The following is a 23364-nucleotide window of genomic DNA, read 5'->3' on the forward strand; positions in this document are numbered from 1 at the left end:
TCTCTCCAGTGTCATTCCTCACATCTCATCCCGAGGCTGCTAATATCCAGCTGGGCCGGACTGGCACCGCGCCCAGAGCTTTTATTACACATGTACCTGCCACTGGACTGTTGGCAAACTCCGAGCTGATGATACACACCACCTGCCTTTCTGCACGACCCCAAGTACCACTTTACATAACGGACTTACAGCCAGCGCAGCTTCGTTTTTACATCTGTTGTTTTTTTTTAAGTGTCAGAAGTAACACCCAACTTCAGAAACCATGTGTGTGTTGATGTGCGTGTCTGTCCTCATGTGTGTGCATGTGGGCATTTCTTGTCAGCATCACCTCTTCAGACACTGGATGAAACTTCCCGTTGGCAAGCATCATCTGGCTGCACCCTAATTAGTGACAGATGCTGTTAGCAGCACATGTGTGCAAGCAAGCGTGTGTGTGTGTGTGTGTGCGTGCGTGTGTGTGTGTGTGTGTGTGCGTGCGCGTGAGAGACAGGCCTGCAGCCACACAGATAAAGGTTATCGTTCCAAAAATATGTTCATCTGCCGACTCGTTTCCAGCTGAACGCTACTGTGATTGTGTGTGTGTGTGTGTGTGTGTGTTTGCTGTGACGTGCCCTGTGTGCGCGTCAGAAAAGCCGCATCAAAAGGCTGACATTTCCGCCACGGGACACGGCACGGAAGCAGAGCAGGCCCGACTCTCCCTTAATGTGTACGTGGTCGTCCCGGCTCATTCCTGTCAGTGGGGTTACAGAGGAGGAAGACTTGTCAAGCTGGATTCTTCCCAGAGTGTCTGGAGAATTTGTGTTTCCACTCCCACACCGCCGCCTATGGCGTTGGCATTAGCTCAGCTTAGCCTAGGAGCTTTAGAGGAGGACATGCGAGATGCTGGTGAAGTTGATAAGGTTGCCACAGCCTCTCTTAAGTGTGTTGTTTTACGCTAAAACACTGCTAATAAGCTACATGATGTTAAGTGGCAGCTTGTGACAACATTTTGTTCGTTTCCTGGATTTACAAGACTCAGGACGTTTGTTCGTTTATAGTTTCATCCTGCTGTCGTTTAACATAGAGTCCAATACTCACGTCCCCTTTTTATTAAAGACACATCTCTGTCCAGTGTCGTGTGATCCTCAGCTTTTCTTTAGTAGCACTTATCATCTTCTCCGGGTCATTCTTTGTGTTGGCTCAATCGATTTTGTAATTACCTGAGTATCGATTACGAGATAACATGTCATTGTCTTAATCCTGTCCTTGACTTAATGTCCCTCCTCTGTCAGTCCTACTCACTGCACATGGGGGGTGTAGTATCACGTATATTTTCTTCAAACCCACCCCTCTCTCTGTGTCTCTCTTAAATTCTTTCCCATCTTTAAGATTATATTTACTTTAATCTGTGTTCGTGTCTGGCCTTGAACCTGAATACATTTTTACTATTGAAAAAAATGTGCAGTTCAAAACCTGAATAGATATGTATTTCTCTGAACAGATGCTTAAATACCACGTTGCAAGATTGGTCTCTTTTATTAGGATTTTTTTTCTGGAAAAATATGTATAGCTAACAATTATTTCCAGAGTTTGCTCTTTACTATGCCAGAAAATATTTTTATAAATGGCCATCATAGTTCAGCAACAGTTCAGCAGAGTCCAGTTTGGCATATTAAAACGTCTTTCTTTACTGTCAGCCCAAAACCATCATCATAATAGCACTAGTATCCAAAAAATGTCAAATTATACTCATACTACTTTGTTAGTACTACTACTACTACTACTACATACTACTACATTTTTTCTGTTGACAAAACCTACAACTCATCCTCTGTCATTCATGATGTGGCCTGCAGTAACATACACCTATACACCTATGCTCACACACAAATGAACGGACATTTTAGGATCCTCTGGACATTAATTCCAGTTCTGCGTCAGTAATAAGCTGCTCTAAACGGTATCTCATTGTTATGTATAACTGTGTTATTATGACGGTAACAAATAAAGTTACTGTAAGTTAGTAATTTAGTCTAACTGTGTTTCCCACCTCTCTCTGTCCCTCTCCAGAACACTCAAACTACTTTGGGACGGATGATAAGATGGGTCCTGTGGCCGTGAGCATCCGCAGGGAGAAACTGGACGACACAAAAGACCTGAAAGACCAGTATCAGTACCGGCTCATCGTCAGAACAAGCGAGGTATGCAAAGACACACACACACACACACACACACACACAAATCTGCTGTTTTGTGTGTCCGTTTGTCACAGGGATTTCTGAGTGATGAGTCAGAGTGTGCGCGCTCGAGTTAATTCCTTACCTACTTTCATTTCATTCAGCCCCTCCCTTTGTGTCCCCACCTGCAACTCTCCTCACCCTCTGCTCTGATTATAAAGCTCCCCCCTCTCCCCCCTCTCCCCCCTCTCCCCCCTCTCTCCTCTCCGCCAGTGGAAAATTCCACCTGCCCAGTCTCAACACATTAAAGCCAAACCAAACAGCGGCTGCTCTGCCCAGAGCGGTCGAGCTGCTCTCAGAGGGAGCGTTACTACCCAACCACTGCAACTTTGATGGGTCAAATACTTGCAGTGTATTATATGATCATCTGGTAACTATGGTGAATTAGTGCAGATTTTCTATGGTCTATGGTCAAAGACTCAACTATAGTCTGCTCATTCACTATCAGAGAGAAGAGGCGTTCACCCAAATAGTTTTCAACCTTTTCTCATGGCCATGTTAATGAGTTTATTATGTTTTTTTTTTATATATATTTTTATTGGCTTTTTCAAGAAAGATTCAGTTCAAAATAAAGGGACTGTGCATGAAAAACCCATACAAAAATAAACAGGGTAACAAGAAAAAAAAAAAAAAAGGTAACACTTTATTTTAAGGGGTCCTTGTTCCTGTGTATCTACCTAATTAATTACAGTGTAATTACCTATGTAACCTTATGTAATAACATGTACTTACATTGTAAATACATAGTGTATTTTGGTGTACTTACAGGTCCTTGTTACACTTGTAATAAGAAATGCCAAAGTGGCCTCTCTCTTTGCACAAGCATTTTCTTATTACAAGTGTAACAAGGACCTGTAAGTACACCAAAATACACTATGTATTTACAATGTAAGTACATGTTATTACATACGGTTACATAGGTAATTACACTGTAATTAATTAGGTAGATACACAGGAACAAGAACCCCTTAAAATAAAGTGTTACCAAAAAAAAACATTATGATGGTAGTGAGTTTATTATGTTGATACAGTTTTAGAGATTGTTTGTTTAGGGCCACAGCAAACACAATTTTAAAAACTTAAATTCATTTCAGTTTGTCCCTTGAGGCATTTCAACAAAGCACAGCTGGATATCTACAAAGTGAAGACTGCATGGTGTCACCTGAAAGTCCGCTTTCTAAACATCTGTCTGGCGTTGTCATGGTCACTCAGACAGAAGAGAGTTTTTTTTGCTTCTGCTCGTTGTGTTCATGTGGTGTTCGTCTGAGTCGCGGTGTTGTTTTTAGCTGGATTACATGCTTGCCTGGCCTCATCACCTTAGCTGCGGTACAACAATGGAACCTCTCCGACATCTAAGTACACAGAGCTCAGCCAACAGACACGGCCTGTACACCCGGGCCTACTGTTCCCACACAGGGAAGAAAAAAAAAAAAAAGAGATTGATTGCAGACTTCCCACTCAAGCTGCAGCTTCTCTCAAATATCCAACCCCCCTTGAAGTCTGTCGTTTCATTCTCTGCTGCGGCGCTGACACTGCAAGGTGGAGAGACTTCCCCCTTTCCCTCTCCTTTGTCGCACGTTCACACACTCAGCATGTCACACACTCGGTAGCTCCACAACTTCACCTGTGTGTCGCAGGTTTCCCTTCTCTGCTGCTGCAGACCCGAGTCTCTCAGGTTCAACGGTCTCTTCTGCAGCCTCTGCCAGCTCCAGAGTCTGCCATGCATTGTTAATGAACCTGCATATCTGTGTGTGTGAGAGTGAGGTGAGAAGGAGCAGCCTATTCCTCCCAACTGTACCTGAGGTTATTATAGTCTCACTGTTCTGAAGCAGGTCAATTTCCCCTCGCCGGGGAGCAGCACAGTGTGGCAGCACAATACTGAGCAGAATATTAAGTCACAATACTGTCTGCCGGACTTAAAACCCTGTACACAGAGCACATTCACGAGGTGTGTGTGTGTCTGTGTGTGTGTGTGTTCTCAGAGAGAAATAGAGTAGCTTCAGGGCAGCAGGCCACCGTCATGAGTTGTGAGACTCTCATCATTCAATGTCATGCATTTTCCAAGCTTTTGTGTTCTAGCTGAGGCTGACCCTTGCTCCTCTGTGAAGGAAGACCACGATCAATACTTTATGCCAATAATTCTGTTATATGCAGTTATGTAGGTCTTCAACTTGTGTGTGGCTGACGAGAGAAAAATCCTAAGTAAAGGCCCTTAAGCCAAAACGTATATATTTACGTGTTTTTGTTTAGCAGAGCCCTAACGATTTAAAAAGCATCAGGTTTTACTGTCTGTCTGCCACAGGCAAAACCAAAAGCAAGGACAAACTCTAAAGCCAAATGCATTTCTGTTATTGGAGTAAAATTATGGAATAGCCTTGACAATGAACTAAAATCATGTACAACTATTACCCAATTTAAAAGGATGTTTAAAATCAATGTATTGAATAAATATTTAACACTAACATAAAGTAAGAAAATTATTATAACCAAATGGAGGTTCTGTTTGTTTCGTTTTGATACTGTTCACCTTACTTACTCTCTTCGAGTGTAATTTTCCTACAAATTTTGTTTTGTTATTGCAATTTTTCTTCTTGTAAATAGGGTAGGCATTAATAAGCTTTGCTTCTGCCTTGCCCTTTCGCCCATATTGATTATGACATTTTGACTTGTTTGTGTATGTTAATGTTTTGTGGAATGGACAAATAAATCAATCAATCAATCAATTACTTCCCTTCAAAAATCTGTAGAATATATAAGACATAAACAAGTTCCTAGTCTGATTAAAGTTAGCTATAAAAGGTAACCCTATCTCATAAAATGATTCCCCCCTGTACTTTATATGAAAATCTTATTTTAAGCTCATCATCACTGCCTCAGCGCCATCCATCACATGCTTTTATTTCATAGCATTAAATTGTACCGCTGCCTCCAGTTTTTACAGCTCTTGTTCTCTCCCTGCGTGCAGCTGGTGACCCTGCGGGGCTCCATTCTGGAGGATGCGGTGGCGTCTACGGGGAGACACGGCACAGTCCGGGGTCTGCCGCTCAAAGAGGTCCTGGAGCAGGTCGTCCCCGAGCTCAACGTGTCCTGTCTGAGACTCGCACTCAGCACACCCAAAGTCACGGAGCAGCTCCTTAAACTGGATGAGCAGGGGGTGAGTTATGCGTGTGCGACTGTATTTGCATTTTATTTTCAGGTTTGTGCAATAAAAGCAGAAATTGGACAGTTGATCCTATCATCAGCAGCAGCAGCAGCAGGAACGATACTGCCATTCAAATATTCCTTGGGCAAAACACAGGAGTGTGTAAGCTAGTAACAGTCAGGATGACAAACAGACTGCCAAGCAAAGATTATGAACTGATTAAGTGATAAAGTGACATATGGTGCATTCAGATAGTCTGTGTAAAAGTGTCTGGAACCTGTATATCTGATTTAGTGGTGGTGCAAAGTACAAAATTGGGCTGAGGGCAGTGAAAGCTCTGAGCAGGGTGTGGAGTGTTTGATGAGTGTGTAACCGTAAACGCTCTAAAGTTTAGCTATGTTATCTCGCTTTTCATTTAATGGAGGGTGAAGTGCAAGCCGGAGGTGTTTTCTCCAGCAGAACGCTTTTTTTGTTGATAGTGCAGATTCGAAACATGAACAACAATGAAGGTTGCGATAAACTGTACAGTAACATCTACCTCGACATCAGGTCTCAACTGAAGCACAACTATCAGACTGCAGTGTTTCAGCTGTGTTCGAATGTGGCGTTTGTGTTTGCAGAGCGTGTTTGTAATGTTAATTTTTCTTTTCTTTTCTCTCCTCTGCTTTCGCAGTTAAGTCAGAAGCACAAGGTGGGTGTTCTGCTGTGCCGTGCGGGCCAGAGCACAGAGGAGGAGATGTACAACAACGAGGAGGCGTCGCCCGCCTTCTCTGCCTTCCTGGAGCTGCTGGGGGAGCAGGTGCTCCTCAAAGGATTCACCAAATACGCCGCGCAGCTCGACACAAAGAGTAAGAGCCTCTCTCGGTTTCACGCGCCCTCCTTTTGTAAAAGGTGATGGCGGGTTCACCTGTTGGTGAAAGGTCACAGCAGCAGATCTGGTAACAATTCCCTGACACTTTCAGCACCATGGTCATGAATCGGAATAAATAATAACTTTCAACTCTTAGTAGATAGGAAAATCCAAAATCAAGTACCAACACAGACCAAAAAGCCACTGAGCTGAGATGGACCTGTCCCCATTTAGTCACGACTCAGTTCAAAATTCAGGCTAAAACAAAGAAGATCATACAAATACTTAAGTTATAAAGCAAATCAAATGTAATTGAACAAATAATAAGCAGGATACAGGTGTAAAAACATGTGATCAATACACTTAAACAAAGAAAGAGAAAGAACAGACACACCTCCAACACTTCCTCTTTAGGAACGCCTCCTAAACATGAAAACCACCAGAGGCTACAAGCAGAGTGGGAGGGCTTATCACAAGCACATGTGTCCAAAATAAATGGTGCCTTGACAGAGTCTTGTTTGGCTTGTTCAAATATTATCACTAAACTATCCTCTTCTATTACAGAAATAAAATCATTTAAACTACGAATGGCCACGAATAAGACACTTAATGTTGTCAAGGAGTTTTTTTTCACACCAAACCAGTTGGTGACGATGACAGAGGTGGAAACCAAATAGTAGAGGAGTTACCAGTAATTGCTCTATATTTACTGAGGAAATGAAATGAGGAATCAATCAGGACATCCTGTGTAGAATATGAAAAGAGACAGTCCATGTGTCACAACTCCAGAAAAAGCACAGTGACACTCTGCATATCCTCATGGTTTCTTTGTGTGTGTGTGTGTGTGTGTAGTTGACAACATGTGGCGTGAAACTAAAATATCCTCCTCCTCCTTCCTCCTCTAGCCGACTCCACGGGCACCCACTCCCTGTACACCACCTACCAGGGCTACGAAGTCATGTTCCACGTGTCCACCATGCTGCCGTACATGCCCAGCAACCCACAGCAGGTAACAGCAGCACCCCTATCTATCTATCTAAATACAGCTCCATCCATCATCACCTTGGGGCTGTGTGCTGTGTAGCCGGTCCAACATTAGATGATCAACACAGCTGGAAAAAGAAAAGTACATCCATGACTATCTTTTGTCACCCAGAGCCTTTCAGAGAGTCTGCCTGTGGTTGTTGGTTAAGGCCCTCTGTTGTCTGCCAGGTCGTAAAACCGCAGCAAGAATCCATGAAGTGGAAACTCGTGACTTATGTCGCCTTCTTCATTTAGAGTCTCTTTTCCTCTTTTATTCAGTTTCTCGTGTTTTTTTATAGTCTCTGTTCTCTGTGTCTTGGCTTCTCTCTCCTCTCCTCCTCACTGGCTTTCTCTCTTGGCCTCTCTCTGCCTCTCGTTCTTTAACTGGTTCAGAGCAGGGTGGGGTTCAGTAGTGAGTAGTTTCTTTATTTTCTCCCTCTTTTTTTTTTTTTTTACTTGGGCCTTCCTACACATTCTCCTGGGCACTGTGTGTTTGCAGCGTGGGCCGCCTGCGAGTGACCTGTGTGTAAGATAACATTTTGTGTGTGGGTTTTTTTTTTAATTGTTTGCATAAGTGTTTTGCGTGAGAGGCACACACACACACACACACACACGGGTGAACACATGTGCTCAGACAGGCCCTGTGGGTGCTGAGGATTAGCACACACACTTTGCAATGTGTCAGCTTATCACTGCAGAACAGTGTGGGCCAGGGAGAAGTCATTTGTTCTTCCTCTAACACTTGAAAATATCATTAATTAATGTTGTAAACTGGGGAGCTACACTTTTTATGACCACAAACACAGAAAGTGAGCTGTTTTGTTATTGTAAACAAACAATTGCATCATCTTGTTAAACACCCCATTAACGGCGATTAATCAAAAAGAATTTCACAGGTTTCACAGTTTTTAATTGAGCAGATAAAAGGTGTTAAAACAGTTAATGCCATTATAAACTCTTAAATGGTAACGAGCGAGTTTATAAACGGCACAATAACTCCATCCAGAGGTCCAGAGGCGGCAGCAGCAGTGACAGGTGTGTGCTCAGATGAACCTCTAGGTGGCAGCATCTGACATTAAAATGAACCTGCAGAGGAGGAGTGGAGGCGGCAGGGATGAAGTAGAAATAGAAAAGAATGAAGTCATTCACTCAAGGGGGAGAGGAAAGTACAAGCCAGGTCTGCACAACAACATAATATGTATATATATATATATATATATATATATATATAGATAGATAGATAGATAGATAGATAGATAGATAGATAGATAGATATTTCTTTTCTTCTTTTTCTCAAAGTATTTTGGGGGGCTTTTAGGCCTTTTAATTGGAGGGAGACAGGAAATGGGGAGGCAGAGAGAGGGGGAATGACATGCAGCAAAGGGCCATCAGGTGGAATTGAACAGGGGCCGCTATAGCCTCTGTATATGGGGGGCCTGCTTGACCCACTGAGCTATACAACGCCCAATTTTTCTTCTTTTTTAAAGATATTTTGGGGCATTTTAATTGACAGAATAGTGGAGAGAGACTTGGGGGAATGACACGGAGTAGACTGGCACAGTCGGGAATCGACCCGCCGATCACTGCGTTGGACGTTGCCAACATAGGACGTGCTCTTAACCACTCGAGCACCCACGGATTTATATTTCTCATAGTAGACAACTGTACTTAGAATCAGTGCTGAAACAGAAAACAGTCAAAGTGACGACAAAGCAGCTCGATAGTGAAATAAACCAAACTTGATCGGTTCTGATAATTATATTGAATGTTTGCACACACTCCATCAAGCGCAGTGATCATAACGCTCCAATCTGCAGCCTGAGTACGAGTGAAGGATGCTCCTGTGGCACCGTGCTGGAGAGTCTGTGTATCTGTGGCCAAACAGTGGGCTGGATTACATAATTGGTACTTTCACACCCTCTGCGGATGAAGAGAGGATTGGCAAGCAACTGCGCCACAGACACAGCCTGGACTGTACGCTACGTCTCCTACACAGACACAGATAGACAGACAAACCAGCACACACACACACACACACACACACACACACACACACACACACACACACACACACACACACACACTGACACAAATAGCCCACACAGGATCCGAATAACAAATTACATAAAGAGCTGTTGTTTGGTGTTTAGTAGTGAGCGTCTCAATCACTTGTTTCCCTTGTCAGACTTTACTGAATCAGTGCCAGTAATGTTCGCTCATTTTATTAATTTGTCGCTCTTCTCTCCTCCACTCCCCTCCCTCCTTCTCACCTCTCAGCTCCTGAGGAAGAGGCACATAGGGAACGACATCGTCACCATAATCTTTCAGGAGCCGGGCGCGTTGCCTTTCACCCCTCAGAATATCCGTTCACACTTCCAGCACGTCTTCGTCATTGTGCGCGTCCACAACCCCTGCTCTGAAAACACATGTTACAGGTAAATGAGAAGACTTTACTTTACTTTGCTTTACTTTATTTGTTTATTTGAATGGGACAGTGCACATTAATGGACATTAACATGTACCGTAAATATGCCGGATTATAGCAAAATGCTAATTTCCGTCCCTAGTCCCATTAACATAAAAACTGTTCAACAGCAGTACACATTACACATAATTTAGTAATAAAAAATAAATAAAATTTTAAAAGTAGACAACACAAAAAGGCAACTATAACAATGAGAAACATATTGGGAAACACATTCCACAGGTTTGGGGACCATAAGAGTTTCGTTCTGGGCGATGAAGTGCATAGGTACTAGGTTGTATTGCACGAGGCTCTATAAGAATATTAGACCAGAAGACCAGAGTGCCCAAGCTCATACTCATATGATACATATCATAGTGTCACACTGTAAATCATCTCTCTCCTTTCAGTGTTGCTGTGACGAGAATGAAGGACGTGCCCCCCTTCGGCCCACCCATTCCCAGCGGCGTCACCTTCCGTGACCCGGAAACCTTTCGTAATTTCCTTCTAGCCAAAGTTATCAATGCAGAAAATGCAGCGCACAAGTCGGAGAAGTTCCACACCATGGCGACGCGAACGCGGCAGGAGTACCTGCGCGACCTGGCGGAGAACTACGTCAGCAGCACGCCGCTCGACTCGGCCGGCAAGCTCAACAACCTCATCTCACTGGCATCCAAAAAACGTGAGCGGTCGAAGGCGAGAGAGGGAGCGGAGCTGGGGGCCGTGGGCGCCGTGGCCTGGAGGGTCCAGGCTCAGGACTTCAGCGGAGGAGGGACGGAGCTCCCCTGTGCCTTGGGGCTGTCCACCGAATACGTCCTCCTGACGGACTGTTCCACCAAAGAGGTGGTGTTTAACTGTTTCTGTGCGGACGTGATCGGCTGGACGCCGGAGCGCCTGGCGCTGAAGATCTTCTACGGCAGAGGAGACCACATCGCTGTGCGGGTACCAGAGGGCTGTGCGCAGGACATCAGGGAGATGGTGCAGAGGTTAAAGGTGAGAGTGTGGAGCTGAATGAATGAAAATGTGAATCTCTTTGGGCTTTGAGGTGCTGAGCTTGTATTGTATGAGGGAGCTCGGAGAGGAGTGGGATGTCTAAAATGTAAAGGTGCCCAAACAGATACGCTTTTGTCTTCGAGGCCTGATAAGCACATCTTCTTCATAAAAGATTTTTTTTTTAATCATCTCTTTTTTCAACAAGAAAAGTTTGTGCATTTGTGCAACTGTTAGTGGATAAACATGTGCTCCTTCACATGCATGTGTCTATTTTTGAGTGTGCGCCGTGCAAACATAATGGGCACCCACTAGTAGAAACATTGACCTATAGTGCTGATTTCTAGTGCAGTGCCTGCAAACAAGCACTCAAGGCCTAAATCCAGTGATACAAACCTTTGCATTGCAACAGGACTGAGAACACAGCACAATGCAAGTTTAACAGAGATGTTTCTAAGTGCATATCTGCACCAAGGCCAATCAATCCCACATATTAAGGAGGGTGATAATAGAACAATTCCTGGATCTTCCCTAGTAAACAGATCCAAACCAAAATGTAATGGGTCCTATGCCCCATCCCTCCACCGAGTTTCATGAAAATCTGTTGACTACATTTTTCTGACATGTACAGTAGGTGGTAACATGCTGTAGCCTCCAAGTAGTAATAATAATCAGTGTGATGCAAGTGATGTTAAACACTTCATAAACACTGTGTCATAACTGATTTTAAATGTGGAAATTGACTACGTATTATAAAGACTTGTGACATGTAACTTAAAAGACTTGACTTATCTTGCTTGAGTTCCAGCAGGGGCTCAGTCTGACTATCTCTGGACTAGTTGTTGCACATGTATGATTTACTTCCACCTCTGCTGATGTTTAATGTACACTGTGATACAACAGTTGGAAAATAACAATTGCATGAAGAGTTCTTTTGAAGACGATGTAAATAACAGTCATTTGAAACCCAGTAATCTTCACCTTCAACCCGTTATATTCAATGCTTTTACGGATTATTGCATAGCTAACATGTATTCTATGTAAGCATGTAACTCACTTTTCAATGAAGCTGAGCAACTGTTTGCACTGCACAGTAAAGAGCAGCATTTTGTACTGTGCTAATCCCTGAAAAATGTAATGAATTAAATGCTGGAGGGGGGGTTAAGGAGATTTCCTGGACTCCAGTGAGCTTGGTGTTCATCCAACAGTAAACAAATATTAAAAAATGATTTAATCCCTTTGAGACTGATAAAGTTCACAGAATATAAATTGATATAGTTTCAGGTGATGTTGCTTCTTACTTTGCATAATTGATTAATAATTTACTCTTTCAGGCTCCTTTTGTTTTTTACGTTGTATAGAGACTATTTTTAATACAAAGACATTTATTGTGGAAATGTGACAATTCTTTTTCCTCTTTTTGGCCAGTCATTGACCATTGGCTGTGAGACGGTGGACATGACTCTGAGAAGAAACGGACTGGGACAACTGGGCTTCCATGTTCGCCTGGACGGCACAGTGGCCGAGGTATCGTCAGATCGCCATCTGCCACGCCAGATCTCGCACTCATTTGTGAAGAATAATCTTGGCCGCACATTAACTGGCTTGTTTGAAGAATTTTGTTTGTGGTTTTTTTCTCGCGCAGGTGGAGGAATACGGCTTCGCCTGGCAGGCGGGACTGAGGCAGGGCAGCCGGTTGGTGGAGATCTGCAAAGTGGCCGCCGTGACGCTGACTCACGAACAGATGATCGACCTGCTGAGGACGTCAGTCACGGTCAAAGTGGTCATCATCCCTCCGTACGAAGAGGGGGGGCCCCGCAGGTGCGTGAAAGTCCCGAGTATTATATTTTTCTTTGAAGCCAAACTAATGAGCGTTGAGTCAGATGCAGATGTTGAGGCCAGCGGCCGACGGCACAGGGAGGCGGCTGAGCTTTAAGCAGGCAGCGGTGGAAGGACGAGAGCGGGCTGGAGTGAGCGCAGGACGCTCTTCACTCAAACACACAAAAGCCTGGGTGAGATAGTGGCCAGACTCCAATGTTCTGAGAGGATTTTGTGTGGGAGTGTGTGAAAAGAGGAAGCCAGCAAACAGAGAGAAAAGAACCAAGTGCGGTTCAAGAGGAAATCGGCGAAATGAGGCACAGAAACAAAAAAAAAACAAAAGAAGCGTTTGTTTTAACGTGAATTAACCAAATCTGCCATTCCTTTTCTTTCTCTCCCGCGTATCTAGTCATCTCATCATGTTTCCTCTCCTCCCGCAATTTATTTCCTTCCTCCGCTGTCGCCCATTTACCACCTTTCATCTGCACATGAGGCTTTGAATGAGGCAGAATAACGACATCTTATGAGATTGTGATGTTGTGCTACAAGAGGTGAAGAAATAACCACAGTGTGTGTGTGTGTGCATGTGTGTATGTGTGTTTCTGCCTGAGAACCAGGACTCCTAAATACTGTAATTGTGGCTGGCTGTGTGATCACATAGTGGTTAGATTTCTTTAATGTTGGAGGCAGTTTAATTACACCAAGTTAAATCCCTCTGACACACTCTCTCACACACACATACACATACACACACATGCACATACACTAATGTGGCATTGGAGCAGCTGATAATTAGAGTCTTGCATTTCACTCTTCCCCTCTCCCCCTCTCTCTCTCTCTGTGACTCGTTTGCCGTTGTGTGCCAGGGAAGCAGATTGCATGAGATTAAGGCCTGGAATCTGCAAAAGGAAAAAAAAAATCAGGAGAGAGCGAGAGAGAGACCATGAAAAATAAATAAATAAATGAATGAGTGGAGGTGATTAATTAGAAATGCATGCCCCGTGCGAATGAAAAGGGTGGAAAAGAGGGAGGGAGGGAGAGCCGGAAGGAGGGAGGGAGTGAGGGAGGGAGGGAGGGAGGGAGGGGGATAGAGAAAGAGAGAGAAACAGACAAAGGCAGGGTTGAGTGTATCGAGTTGAGAGCTCGGTGAGGACGACGTGTCTCAACATCACTGAGAGTGAGAGAGAGAGAGAGAGAGAGAGAGAGAGAGAGAGAGAAGTGGGTGGAAGAGAGAAAGAGAAAGAGAGAGGGAGGGGAGATGGAAGTGTTTTTCCATGCCGTTCCTGATCGGGGGTGCACATGCTAGACGGACGGACACCGTAGAGAAGAGTTGTGATGTCAGTGGAGCGTTTGGCCATGTGAGAGCGTCTGTGTGTGTGTATGTGTATGTGTGTGTATTGGGGAGCTCCAGTTGTGTCATCTGAGCCATTGTGATGGAAGAAACACTGCATGTCAACAGATGTAGGCTACGCTCTCTCTAAGGTTTGTACGTGTGTGTGTATATGTGTGTGTGTGTGTTCAGAGCATCTACTACTATTTATAACTGCATGGTTATTGATGTAGCTGGTTGTATGCTGTAGTTGATCCACATATCCTGACCACATGTTGTGTTCACACGCATTAATGAGTGTTTCTGAACGCAGTGTGACTACGTAGCATCATCATTTGATATCTGCTCCTTTTATTGTCTGAAGACATATTTATTGGTGTGTGTGTGTGTGTGTGTGCATGTGTTGCTGTGTGGGCGTGTGAGTGTGTATCCTTGTTCTGTTTACATCCCTCCAGGGCTGCAACAAGAGCTGAAACGACCAGTTGATTAATCAATCATCAGAGAGATAATCAGCAGCGGTTTTGATTCTCAATTAATCGTTCTACGTTTATCATTGTAAACTGAACATTTGATGTTTCACAGGATAAATCATTAATTAATTAATGAGTCAACTAGAATAAATGATAATGGGGATATAATGTGTAAATAAACCAATTTAAGCTTGATAAAATGATAAAAAACTCATCATCTTGTTTATAACATCAGAGGAACATCCCGGTTATAGGTTGTAGTGTGACCCGGCTCTGGGCTTAATGTACAGTAGATGATGAACCATTAAAGGGACAGTACACTCAATCTCCTCAGATATCTCCTTACTTAACTCTACTTTTATTTGGCCCTGCCCCTGCTATGTTTTCCTGATTTTTGGATGCCTTCACAGGAATACAGTGGAAGAGAACTGAATTGAATTCATGCCACTCAGCTATATAAAACCACATTTAGATTAATTTACACCAACATTCAGGGATGCAAACAGCGCGCCGAAAAGCGAAACTCGCTTTTTTCATGACCAATTAGGTGACTTGTGTGAATCATTCAGATCCGAAGAGTTTTTGTTTTGAGGGAGGGGGGGGGGGGGGGGGGGGGGGGGGGGGGGGGGGGGGGGGGGGGGGGGGGGGGGGGGGGGGGGGGGTCTCAACGTCTCAGCTGGGGTCAGTAAAATGTTTTTCTAACAGGCTGACAGTGACAATCACGTGAAACTGAGGCAAACTCATTCATGGTTTCTGATCATACTGATAACTGCCTACCTCCAATGTTGACGCGCGACGTGTGCGCTCGTTACCCAAAGCGGCCCGTATCCGCGTGCAGTCGGTACGTACATTACTGTGTCAGGCAGGTGTTTCCCACGGAGCTCTGCCCCGTTTCAGAGGTGAAGGAGAGACGTCGCCTCCGCGATGTAGAATGTGTTCAATTAAAGTGAAACTAACACATTATATAGGCTATACGTATGTCCATTACACACTTTTAGGCCTTAAAATGTCTTAAATTTGTTGAATTATTGTGTTCAAGTCTTAAATAATTTTAGACAGGTCTTAAATTTTCTTATGCCCACCATGGGCGAGCATTTGCCCCTTAAAAAAAAGACATGTGTGAACCGGGAAAATCACAAAAAAGAAAGAGCACAACCTGCGATTGGTCCAAAACTACAAATCCCACAATTCTCTGCTCTCAACAATAACAGTAGTTAGTGTAAGTAAGGGAGAGTGGAGCTGTAGGTGAAAAGAGGAAACAACGCCACGTCTGGTCCTGTTCTATGTTGTTCGTTCACACCGTCACCGTTTATTCGTTACGTCCGCGGTGTAAAAGGCCGTGACGCAAAGACGCGATTTGGCGCGAGACGCGATTAGGCGCGAGACGCGGTATACGCGACTTTTTTTTTTTGCGAAGCAATACACGCGATTCTTTTATGGCGACGGGACCTTCGCGTCTTCGTCCTCTTCATCGTGTTTGGTGGGAAGACCCACAAGGGGCTTCCCACCAAACACGAGGAACACTTTTTTTTCGCTCGAGTTGTGACGCGCGACCAAACGCGAGATACGCGATTTATCGCTCGTTTTGACTCGTGTCAAAAAAAAAATTCACAAGCCCGCCAACAACTTTTTTTTTTTTTTCAAAGGAGGTTCAACTGGACTTAGTTATTTGTCTAGGAAGACGTTTCACCTCTCATCCATGAGGCTTCATCAGTTCATGTAGCATCTGACCAGGCTGGGACTGGTCCAACTATCTGGTGTGGAGACTCAGTATAAGTCCAGTTGCTTTCGATTTAACCTCCTTTGAAATACTATGACCTGGACAAATGAGAATATGCACAGGCCTACAACAACATTTCTGCTCTCACCAACCATGGTTGAGGTCACAACGCTGCTGTAGCTGCTCTGGAAGTCCGAGACACTGAGGCCAAACGCCGCCGTCGCTTCTGATCCATGACGGCGAGTTCCGGGCTGATGAGCTACAGAGACTTTAGAGTCAAAGAGGAGCAGCGCGTCGCTGTGTCGGACTGTTTGTTTGGATTTAATGAAGAAGCTGCACAGAGTCAGGTGAGCAGAAGCTCCCCCCCCCCCCCCCCTCTCACCGTGGAGCCGCTGCTGTCTCACAGCCACCACCGACCCCTAGAATAAAACACCACCGACCCCTAGAATAAAACACCACTAAGCCGTGGACGGTCGCTGCGTGGATAAAATGCTGACGACCAAAACAGCCGCCACCAGGTCACTGACTGGAGAGTTTTAAAGTCGGCACATGAACGCAGCTCAGACCGGCCGGTGCCTCAGCGCGGTGATCAGCAGGACGCTATACCCAGTAGGCCTACCGGCCAGCTCAGTACAGAGGGGGGGGGGACGATAACGTGACGCACAGTATACTGTTATGAGACACATTATGCATCCCAACTGTCTTTTTTTTTTAGAGGATTTTATTTTTTTTTACCAAGAATGCGCCCAAAAAAATCATGATCCAGGGGCCAAAATTCGAAACAAATATATATATTTTTAATCATAATTCTCATTATTCTCCTGATGTCGGTTGAATGTAAACAGATTGCGCTGATATGCGTCATGTGACAGCGGGGCAGTGCTGCAGCTGCTGTGCTGTGATGGACCTGATCAGACTGGTGGTGGTCCACAGTCAATCAGTCCCAGATCCTCCACCGTCACCAGATCCCCCGAAAGCCCCCGCAAATAATACATCGACAAGAAGTTAAGTGGCAAATTGCACCTTTTCGTCGGCTTATTATTTGCGGATTATTTTTTATAGCCTATATAACGTCACTGCAACACGCGGCTCTCAGTGCTTGTCGGTGTTGTGTCTATAAATTGTGAAATAACTTTTCCTCGATAGAAATATGAGACGTGGTCGTGTTTTGGCAGACAATACAAATAACCAATGATAATGAGATTTCCACCGCGCCGAACCAATCACGTGGCTGCACTCTAAAAGGTAACAACTGTGCTTACTTAAATCATAAAAGTGTACTTTACTTATCTGTCCCTATCCTGTTGACTTAACTCATGGAATGTAAGTATGTAGTCATTTTTCCTTAAAGAGGTTTGAAACTAAGTTCATCTGAGTAAACTGGACTTGTAACATTCTGTTGCTGGAGGCTGCACAGAGGTTCGGCAGTTCACACATGCGCAGTAGAGCAGCACAAGGGAAGTTTCCAGAAGCCGTGGACAAAAGCCTTGGAGGAACACCACATTTTCTGGGTCTCTTGGTAAGTTATTCAAAGTCTTTTGTCAGCTATAATTTCATTACTTAGCGTACAACTAAAATTTTGGCAGGGCATTTTTTTCTGAACATGGGAAATATCTCTGGAGATAGGCTAATGCTATTGTTAGCTAACATTAGCCAAGCCAGCTAACTAAAACCCACATGTCGACTTGTGTTGGAGCAGCTGCAACAGGGAGAGAGAATGTAAAGGAGTGAGAAGACAGAGAAGTGAATGTGTGATGTGCCATGGTTTGTGCTAAAATATAAATTAATTGTAATGTACCATCAAATTATAGCCTAATGCAACTTAAACATGTGCTAGGAGGGTTAATCATAATTGATTGTGTTTGTGATTGGGTTGTGTTTGTCTTTCAAGGTCTTTGCAGAATTCACAAGAGTGGCAAGTAAAGATCTTGAGCGGGACTCCAACTGAATAATTGGAAGGACACTTCAGGAGATCCTTTCCCAGGTTGAAACAAAGGTAAGCACTCCTTCTCATATAAGTGCAGGAAATCGTGCAAGTTGTTCCTTTCTGACAGTATTCTAATTTCCACACACACACACACACACACACACACACACACACACACACACACACACACACACACACACACACACACACACACACACACACACACACACACACACACACACACAGCTAACAGACATGAAAGTGATATTGACCTAATCTAGCTCACCAAGCAAATACATTTCCTAGCATGTCAAACTATTCCTTTAAATAACTTAAGTTGGAAAAATGTGATGCAGTTTCTTCAGAAAATGCTTTTCCATATTTATTTGCCTTTTCTTTTCCTGTTTTCCTCAATTGTAGACCGATGATGTCGAAGCCTTGAGGACTGCTGTCCTGCAATGTCTCCATTCAATGTCCCATTTCCTCGGGGATGATGGAAGTGACTTTTCCAAAGTAAGTATTTCATGTTACACACTGAAATGAGATGCTGTCGTTTCAGGTGTTATGGGACGTTTATGTATTTATTTTTTAAAGTATATTTTGGGGGCTTTTTATTGCCTTTAATCGACAGTACAGTGGAGAGAGGGACAGGAAATGGGGAGGCGGAGAGGGGGAATGACATGCAGGAAAGGGCTGCCAGATGCGGGATTCGAACCGAGACTGTCTGCAGTTTTTAGTTTAGTTTAGTTTATTTCAGTCAATCATGTCATTAAAAGAAAGGTTACAAACCAGAAAGAAAAAAGTAAATAAAGAAAAAACATCAATCAGAATAAACAATAAGTAAACAGAAAAAGAAAATTTGGACCGAAAAGGCATAGGCTGAAGCATAGCTTATTACGCCTACCCTGTTACAACTCTGATTAATTAAAAAATAAGAAATAAAAATTTAAAATGTACAATTTGTTATTTATTAATAAAAGAAATAAGCAATCACAAAACAGTAAAAAGAGAGAAGCTGCTTGATTCGATTTCCCTTTCTTCTTCCTTTTCTTTCCCTTCCCTTCTCCTCTCCTTTCCCTTCTTCCTCCCCTACTTCCTTCCTCCTCAAAAGAAAAGAGGAAAAAAAAAAGAAAAAAGAAAACAATCAAACATACAGAAAACAGAACAGAAATAGCAGCAGCATAGCACGTGTCACCACTCATTACTCTAACTTATATAAATTAATCATCCTGTTTTTAAGTACTTTTTTAAATAAGATTATGGTATTACATGTTTTTAAGTCATTCTCCAATTTGTTCCATAAATTAACAGCTGTTACCGTAATGCATTGTAATTTGGTGTTGGTTCTTGTTTTTAACTTTCTAAATATACATACTCCTCTGAGATTGTAATGGCTTTGTCTTAAATTAAACATTTTCTGAATACATTCGGGCAGCAAGTTGTTGTAAATTTTGAACATAAGCTGTGCAGTTTTGAAATCCACCAGTTGTTTGAATTTGAGTTCGTTAGAATTAATAAATAATTGATTGGTTGGATGCCTATAGTCGACTTTGTTTATAAGTCGCATTGCTTTTTTTTGAAGTAAAAAAATAGGTTTGGTGATTGACTTAAATGTGTGTCCCCACACTTCTATACAATAAGTTATGTATGGTTTTATTAGGGATTGATACAAAATTTTTAAAGAATTTGTCATTAAGATATTTTTACATTTATATAGAATTGCCATGGTTTTTGATATTTTATTCTTTAAGAAGTTGATATGTGGCTTCCAGCACAGCTTATGATCAATAACCACTCCAAGGAACTTATTATCAAAAACTCTTTCCACTTCCACATTGTCAATGGTAATTTGCACTCTTTGATTTATAGGACGATTTCCAAAAATAATAAATTTTGTTTTGCTTATGTTCAGAGATAACTTGTTAACATCAAACCATCTTTTTATTTTTTTAAGTTCAGTTTCCACTGTATTCAGAAGGTGTCCCAAGTGTTGGCCAGAACAAAATAAATTGGTGTCGTCCGCAAATAAAACACATTTAAATTCACAAGAAACCTTACAGATATCATTTATATACATTATAAAGAGTTTTGGGCCCAATACGGAACCTTGAGGGACCCCGCATGTGACTCTTCTCAATTCGGACCGTTCATTATCAATCTGGACATATTGGTATCGATCATCCAAGTAGTTTTTTATCCATGACTTTGCAACCCCTCTAATACCATATCTTTCAAATTTGTTCAATAATAATGTGTGGTCAAGGGTATCAAAAGCCTTCTTTAGGTCAATAAATAATCCAACTGTATATTCTTTATTATCAGTGTTTGTAGAAATTTTGTCAATGAGTTCCATAACTGCCATTGTAGTTGACCGATTTGATCTAAAGCCATATTGTTGGTCACTCAAAATGTGTTGTTTTTCTATGAAATCCTCCAGTCTGCATGAAAAGAGTGTTTCAAGTATTTTGGAGAACTGAGGAAGCAGTGAGATTGGCCGGTAATTGCAGAAGTCATGCTTATTACCAGTTTTGAAGATGGGAATAACCTTAGCCGTTTTCATTTTATTAGGAAATATGCCTGTTTGTAGTGATTGGTTGCAGATATAAGTAAGTGGTTTGGCTGTAAATAAAATGGTACTTTTTATTAAGCTCATATCAATATCATTAAGATCGGTTGACTTTTTGTAAGTCTGTAGCCTCAACATGGAGCGGCAGCTCTACCAAAGTGAGTTAAACGCTTTTAACCTTCCTTTGTATCTGCAGGACACCGACACCATTGCAGACGTCAATCAAGTCCCTGTTTGGAGTCTTAACTGTCATACCAGAAGACAGACAGCAGCCAGGTCCACATGCTCTGCACCTTGAACCCTCCAGCATTGCTATCATACTGGAAGGTAATATCGTCGTGGATGACGTTGGAAGCCATGCACAAGCTTTTTGTGTTACATTTGGACTAATATACGATCTTCATTTGGATGATCCAAAAAGACCAAAGAACACCTTTGACTTCATTGTTAACTTCATAGGTTGTTAGGAGATATCCTTGGTGTATTTTATTGTGTCATTTGATGACAGAGTGGCCTTGGCATTTTGTTTAAATAAAATAAGTCTGCAAACTTATCATTCTTTGTTCTGCTTGCTTGATTTTTTTAGTGCAATCGGTTTCCTAGATTCTACTAAGTAAACACAACTGTTCAGTTAAGTCTGACTAACTTGACTTACTTAAGTTGGTACCACTTAGAAAGATCAAGTTTATTATACTTAGTTTTTTTAAGTTTGAATAACTTCACTAAATTAAGTGAATACAACTAGATTTAAAGTAAACTTAACAAGTAGATATGAAGTAAACTTAACTTAAGACTATTAGTTAGAGTTACTTACCTTTTTTAGTGCAATCGGTTTCCTAGATTTTTTTAAGTAAGCTGAACTTGTCACATTTTAGAGTGTGGAATAGAGCCAGTCAACAGTAACATGTGCATTTGTTTGGGTTGCTGCAGATGTGCACATCAGCTGACACCGCCGGTAAAAGAGACAGAGAGAATGAGTGAAAAAAAAACAGTAAAGGAGAACTTGGACAAGTGACTGAAAAGACGCGTGGTGCGTAATGGGGACACCAGGCTGCTGGAGCAGACCGCGGTCACGGTGCGGCCGCTCTGCTGGTCACCTCAGTGTGTGCGACAACTCATTCATGGTTGTCTCTGATTACACTGGTAACAGCCTACCTATTCACCTCCAATGTAGACGCGACGTGCGCGCTCGGTACCCAAAGCGGCGCGTATCCGCGTGCATTCGGTGCGACGGCGCCGCCGTTTTCTCCCCCGTGCATGTCCGTTGCTGTGTCAGGCAGGTGTCTCCCACGGAGCTCTGCCCCGTTTCAGAGGTGAAGGAGAGACGTCGCCTCCGCGATGTAGAATGTGTTCAATTAAAGTGAAACTAACACATTATATAGGCCTATATGTCCATTACACACTGAATGGGATGTTAAATCCCATGTCTTTATTTCTTCTGTTTATTTTAATAGTAATAATTATGACTAACATTCAGTGAAGACCTAAAAATCAGTATCTCCAAAATTGAAATATTGCAATGGTTTTTATTTTTTTAAAGCATTTTTAATCTAGAAATGTTGGCCTTCTGAAAACTGTCCATCTATATGCACTCAATACTTGGTTGGGGTTGAACTACTGGAAATTGACTTTTCTGTGATATTGTTCATGGTGAGCCCCCCCCCCCCCCCAGACAATTCCTCTCTTTTTTGGTCCTGACCCGTTTGCATCCCTGAACATTAATGTCCCTGTAATTCAGAAAAATTCACTATATACTCTACTTCTGATGAAGATAGAGTCCCGATATGATTTTAACAGTTTTAATGAATAGTAAATTGTTGAAGCTCTATTTGCTCATCTTGTGGTTTAAGATAAACTCTCTCTGACTAGACATGTTAAAGTTAAAAATGATCAGCATTCAGCAATGAACTAATAGTTGAGCAGACCTTGTAAGCGACACATCACACTGTCCTCATCACAGTTATTTCAATCTTTGCTGTTTGTTCTCTTTCAGTTCTTTTTTTATCCCCCTCCTGCTTGGTTTCACCTGACTGTGAATTTCACTGTCATCTCACTTCACCTCTTCACTCCAACACCATCTTTTTCCACCACCACTGTCGTCCTCCTCTCTCATTTCGTCCCCCTCCTCTTCCGTTTGGCATTTTTCTCATCTTAAATAAATCATCCATGCATATTTGATGCCTCCTGTAATAGGCTTTGTGAATGAAATAATGATGATGTGTAGAATATATGGGGGTGCTGGGGATACTCTGAGTACAGGAACATCTTTAGCTGAGTGTTAATGTTTGTGTCCTGTGCTAATACATAAAGATGGCCACCCCCTGGGAGCTCTCACAGTCATTTCATAATTGATGAGAATAAATGCCAGCTTATCATCATTTGAGAGCAGTTTCCTCTCGTTATGTTTTAATTTTTTATTCTGACATGGAGATAAAAGAGTACTTGTTAATTTCATTGTAGAACAACTTTGGAGAATAAAGTGTGAGTTGCTCATATTTACGAGTGTACTATATCGACTAAGACCTTGAGTGAGAATCTCTTTGATGAGATTAGAGAGCTATCACTTAAAGCGCGTACGCACACACACACACACGCACTTGACCTCGGTCTCACAGCAGGGAAGATGGAAGCCTGATGTGCCAATAATCAGTTTCCTTCCCTCTCTCTTTCTCTCTCCCTCCATTGGTGTCAGGGGAGCTCATTAGTGAGCACTGTTACATGTCTGCTGTGTGTTTGAGCATCCACAAAGTGTGTTATGAGAGGACCATAATGTGGAGTCTTTCTGAGGAGATTTATTGAGCAGTTTTTTTACTCTTTCTGAACTCGGCACAGAGGCCACTGTTCTGGT

The 23364-nt window shown here is 42.7% G+C and overlaps 1 protein-coding gene across 3 annotated transcripts in view; it reads left to right on the plus strand.

The window, feature by feature from the left end:
• The window catches only part of sipa1l3 (signal-induced proliferation-associated 1 like 3), an 88765-nt gene that overhangs the window by 50083 nt on the left and 15318 nt on the right, over positions 1-23364 (plus strand). For all 3 annotated transcript variants that reach the window (XM_083985500.1, XM_083985499.1, XM_083985501.1), the window contains exons 5-12: positions 2050-2180; positions 5182-5370; positions 6032-6206; positions 7114-7217; positions 9509-9666; positions 10106-10688; positions 12114-12212; positions 12331-12506. In XM_083985500.1, the coding sequence (XP_083841626.1) occupies positions 2050-2180; positions 5182-5370; positions 6032-6206; positions 7114-7217; positions 9509-9666; positions 10106-10688; positions 12114-12212; positions 12331-12506 (1615 nt within the window). The remainder of the gene's footprint in view (positions 1-2049; positions 2181-5181; positions 5371-6031; positions 6207-7113; positions 7218-9508; positions 9667-10105; positions 10689-12113; positions 12213-12330; positions 12507-23364) is intronic.

This window comes from Trachurus trachurus, assembly GCF_905171665.1.
Source record: "Trachurus trachurus genome assembly, chromosome: 13".
NCBI lineage: Eukaryota > Metazoa > Chordata > Actinopteri > Carangiformes > Carangidae > Trachurus > Trachurus trachurus.